Consider the following 4,229-nt stretch of genomic DNA (forward strand, 5'->3'; position numbering starts at 1 on the left):
TATATATATATAAGTATCCCAGCCATATCAGTATCCCATGACCAGTATCTAGCAATATGTTCTGGTGACCAGCTATACTAATACTTTCAGCAGGTATTTGTGCTTTCTACACAGAACTTAAAAATACATTTGTCACCAGCACAGAATGCTATGACTTGCCTGGTGTTGAGTTTGTCTTGTTGGGCTTTGATGTCTTTCTCACTCGGGTGTCCGCTGTGAATGAGCTGCCTGGCGATCTGATTGACAACGGCCACGCGTGACGCCTGGTTATTCATTTCAGGCTCCAGACTCTCAAACCTGGAGGGTAATTAAAACATTTCATCACACAATCATCAAGAACAGCACTCCTGAAGAATCATGTTTTACAATAAGGGCCAATTTGTCCTTGAGAAATGGAAAATGTGATACCTGGCCACACTAGAGTGAGTTCAATCTGTTATCGAGCTCAGAGAACGTTCAGATGATCATTTGTACTGCTGTTCTCCAGCGGCGTGACTCAGCATGAACAGCTGTGGCAGTAAACGCTCCTAATCATGCTGGCTTGAGAAAGCCAAAATTCTACTACCTAAACTTATTAGTCATTATTATTTTTCTTAGACAAATATTCCTAGAGCATTCAAGCTACATCCACCAAACTCGTCTCAGACCTTCAGACTTCTGACCACCCTAGAAACCTTCTAAAAGCAACACAGAACATCCTAATAACCATCTTGCAACATCCTTGCAAGAACCCAGAACACCACAGCAACTGCCTAGCAACCGGACAGCAATCCGTTTATGGCAGCATGGACTTAAAAACTACAAACTTGTAAAATTCCTTAATTTAAAAATGCTTCAAAATTTAGGTTTTTAAACTACATCAAACTTAAAACTGCTTCACACTTTTAAAACAACCTTTTAAAGCTTTTTAAACTACCTTAAACGTAAAACGGCTTCAAAACTTTTTAAGCTACTTCAAAGTTCAAATTGATTCCGAATGCACATATTTAAACTTTCAAACATAAAACTGCTTCAAGCTTTTAAAACTATTTCAAATTGAAAACGTAACACTCCTTCAAACCTTGAATTTTTAAAACTAATTAAAACCTAAAACTTTCAAAATGTAAGTTTTTTTAAAGTTATTTCAAACTTAAAATTGGTTAAAAATGCACATATTTAAAATTTCAAACTTAAAACTGCTTCAAGCTTTTAAAACTACTTTTAACTTAAAACTGCTTTAAATTCAAGTTTTTAAAAAATACTTGAAATTCAAAAAAGCTTTACACTTTTAAAACTGTCAAACTTAAAATGCCTCCAAACCTTGGATTTTTAAAACTACTTCAAACGTTTCAAACTAAATCCAACTTAAAACCGCTTCAAGCTTTTAAAACTACTTTTAACTTAAAACTGCTTTAAATTCAAGTTTTAAAAAACACTTCAAATTTAAAACAGTTTTAAACTTTTAAAACCACGTCAAAATTAAAACGCCTTCAAGCCTTGCATTTTTAAAACTAATTCAAACTTCAAACATCAAGCTTTATAAACTGCTTCAAACTTAAAACCTTTTCAAAATGCAACCTTTTAAAACTATTTCAGACTTAAAAATACTTCAAACTGCTTCAAAATTCAAATTTTTAAAAATACTTCAAATATAAAACTGCTTCAAAATTCTAGCTTTATAAAGTACTTCAAACTTAAAACTCATTCAAACCTTGCCTTTTTAAAACTGCTTCAAAATTTAAGCTTTGTAAATGATATCAAACTTAAAACTGCTTCAAGCTTCTAAAACGACTTTATTTTTTTTATTCAAGTTTTCAAATTTAACACTACTTTGAAACTATCTGGATAGGTTTTCTCAAGCCAACATCAAACATTTAAAAATGATGCAAATCAAGTAATAGCTCAAAACCTGCAAAGTTAGTGAAATTTGCAATGCCACAAATTCCAAATAATTGGCACAAGCCTGTGATAAATACGACCACAAATACACAGACTTGACCTCTCACCTGTGCTGAATGACCTCCAGGTCCTCCAGTTTCTCTGGGATCTCCATGCTGTTGAGCCACAGCTCCTTCTCGTCGATCCAGTGCTCACACGCGTCCGCCTCGCTGAACATCTTATAGAGCGCCAGGGCGTCCTGCAGGGCCTGTTTCCTCAGCCTGCTGAGCTCGGAGACCTCCTTATAGCGCTCCTCGATGCCCGCCAGCCGCTCGTTGACGTTGGCAGCCTGCACCTGTTCTGGAGGCAGGGACTGGGCCTGTTCGTGAAGAGCGTCAATCACCGAGCGATAACTAGCGACCTCGGCCGAGGCGTCTTTGTGTTTCTTGACCAAAGCTTGAGTGGAGAATTCATCGTGGCCCACGTCAGCGGTGGAGACGATTCGGAGCGCGTCTAAAGTCCAGGTGTCGACGTCATCCGCATCGGCCTGGAACTGGTGAAGGCTGCAAGCCTCTTCCAGGCGTTTTTTCCTCACCGCAGCGAGCTGTTCCAGAGCGGCCCATTGGGCCTGGACGTCGGCGATGCGTTCGCGAATCTTATCTTCGCCAAAGTGCCCAGCGTCAGCCATGGCTTGACCTTCGCGCACCGTGTGCTGGAGGTGACCGGCGCGGCCGCTCATTTCGTCCTCGAGAGCGCGGTGTTGACTCAGCAGACGCACGGCGCCCGTCAGATCCTTGCCGCAGTCGTCCGAGGACAGGATCTGCTCTTTCTCGCGAATCCAGCCCTCCTCCTCCGCCATCTCCCAGAAGAACTTCCACAGGCGGCGGGACTCTTCCAGACGGGCGCGACGCTCCACTGCCAGCTGGGTCAGCTCCTGATAGCAGAACTCCATGTGGGCCACGCGGTCACGGATGACCTGAGGGTCACAGGGTTTGTTTCGTTTTTATTCTTATATTTTCTGTTTTCGTTGTTTTAATTTTCAGTTCAAGTTTTAGTAATTTTGTTGTGTTTTTGTAATTTTTCTTTGTTTTTTTTTAATATGTCTATATAGTTTTCGTTAATTTTTAGTTCAGTTTTAGTTATTTTAGTATGTCAAGATAAACTAAATAAAATAAAGAAATGTTGTCTTTGCAATTAGCGAAAATAAAATATGTTTAAAGGTTTTTTTTATTTAATTAATTAAATTTTTTTTCAATTAAAATATTTTATTTCAAGTAACGAAAATAGTTTTATGGTTTTACTTTTAGTTAATTATAATAACCCTGATGATTCCATTTCAGGCAGTGTTTTTAGTGTTAACTAATACTCAAACTGAAGCTAAAACTATTAAAATAAGCCTGAAATAAAACACTGAAAATAAAAAAAATGCTGAAGTACTAAATTGACTAAAACTGAAATAAAAATAAATTAAACCGAAATAGGAAAACGGAATATTTACAAGAAATAAAAATTAAAAAATAAAATGACAAAAGAACACAACAAAAAGCTTTTTATAGGTCAGAGCAACCTATTTAAAATTTTTTTTTTTTTTAATTATATATATATATATATATATCGAGGGAAAATAATAAATTAGTTTCAAAATTATGATTATTATTATTGCAAAAACAGAACTGCATCTATAGGACCCAAAACATATAGAGCATAGTCAATCTAAGCAAATATTATGGTTAATAAAACCTAAAGCAAATAATCACATCTTTAAACATATAAAAAATTTAGCTGAACAATTTTTTCATACTTCTATTGCTAGAATCTATTTTTAAATTTGATTTCTCTGTGCGCTTCTCTGCATCTCTCTAGCTTTCATCTAGACCTCTTGCTTTTAACCCGACCAGCTCCCTCTCCTTCCTCCATCCTCGTCTTCCTCGCTCACCTTCATCTCGTCCATCCAGTCCATGATGTAGAGCATCTCCTGGAAGACGCGCTGCAGGCCGAGGTTCATCTCCAGCCGCTGTCTGCGCGCTTTGAGCAGCTCCAGCAGATACTCCCACAGACGCAGCACGTTGTCTTTGCGCGCGGCGATGCGCTTGATGTCGTGGTAGTTCTCTGTCTCCAGCTCTCTGGCCACGGCCACCACCGCCAGCACGCGCTCCTCGTACGCCGCGATGTCAGTCTCGATGGCTTCGTGCTTTTTGGTAGCTGCCTCGACCGCCTGGAGGTCGAATCCGAAATTGTCCTGTGGAAAAGAAATGGGAAAGTTAAGAAAATAAATATGTGAAAGAAATTACTGTTTTACTAGTTTTAACCTTCTAGGACCTGCAATTCATTATTGCAGATTTTTTGTTTTTGTGAATTCATTAAATGTATAA

The 4,229-nt window shown here is 38.4% G+C and overlaps 1 protein-coding gene across 1 annotated transcript in view; it reads right to left on the minus strand.

Moving 5' to 3' along the window:
- The window catches only part of sptbn1 (spectrin, beta, non-erythrocytic 1), a gene marked incomplete at its 5' end in the record, with an annotated part of 37,871 nt that extends 33,766 nt beyond the window's left edge, over nt 1-4,105 (minus strand). The window contains 3 exons of the mRNA XM_016562278.1: nt 160-297; nt 1,986-2,856; nt 3,748-4,105. Coding sequence (XP_016417764.1) covers nt 160-297; nt 1,986-2,856; nt 3,748-4,105 — 1,367 coding nt within the window. The remainder of the gene's footprint in view (nt 1-159; nt 298-1,985; nt 2,857-3,747) is intronic.
- Nucleotides 4,106-4,229: the final 124 nt, after the last annotated feature.

The sequence above is a fragment of the Sinocyclocheilus rhinocerous genome, unplaced genomic scaffold (assembly GCF_001515625.1).
Source record: "Sinocyclocheilus rhinocerous isolate Xijiao unplaced genomic scaffold, SAMN03320098_v1.1 scaffold671, whole genome shotgun sequence".
Lineage (NCBI taxonomy): Eukaryota > Metazoa > Chordata > Actinopteri > Cypriniformes > Cyprinidae > Sinocyclocheilus > Sinocyclocheilus rhinocerous.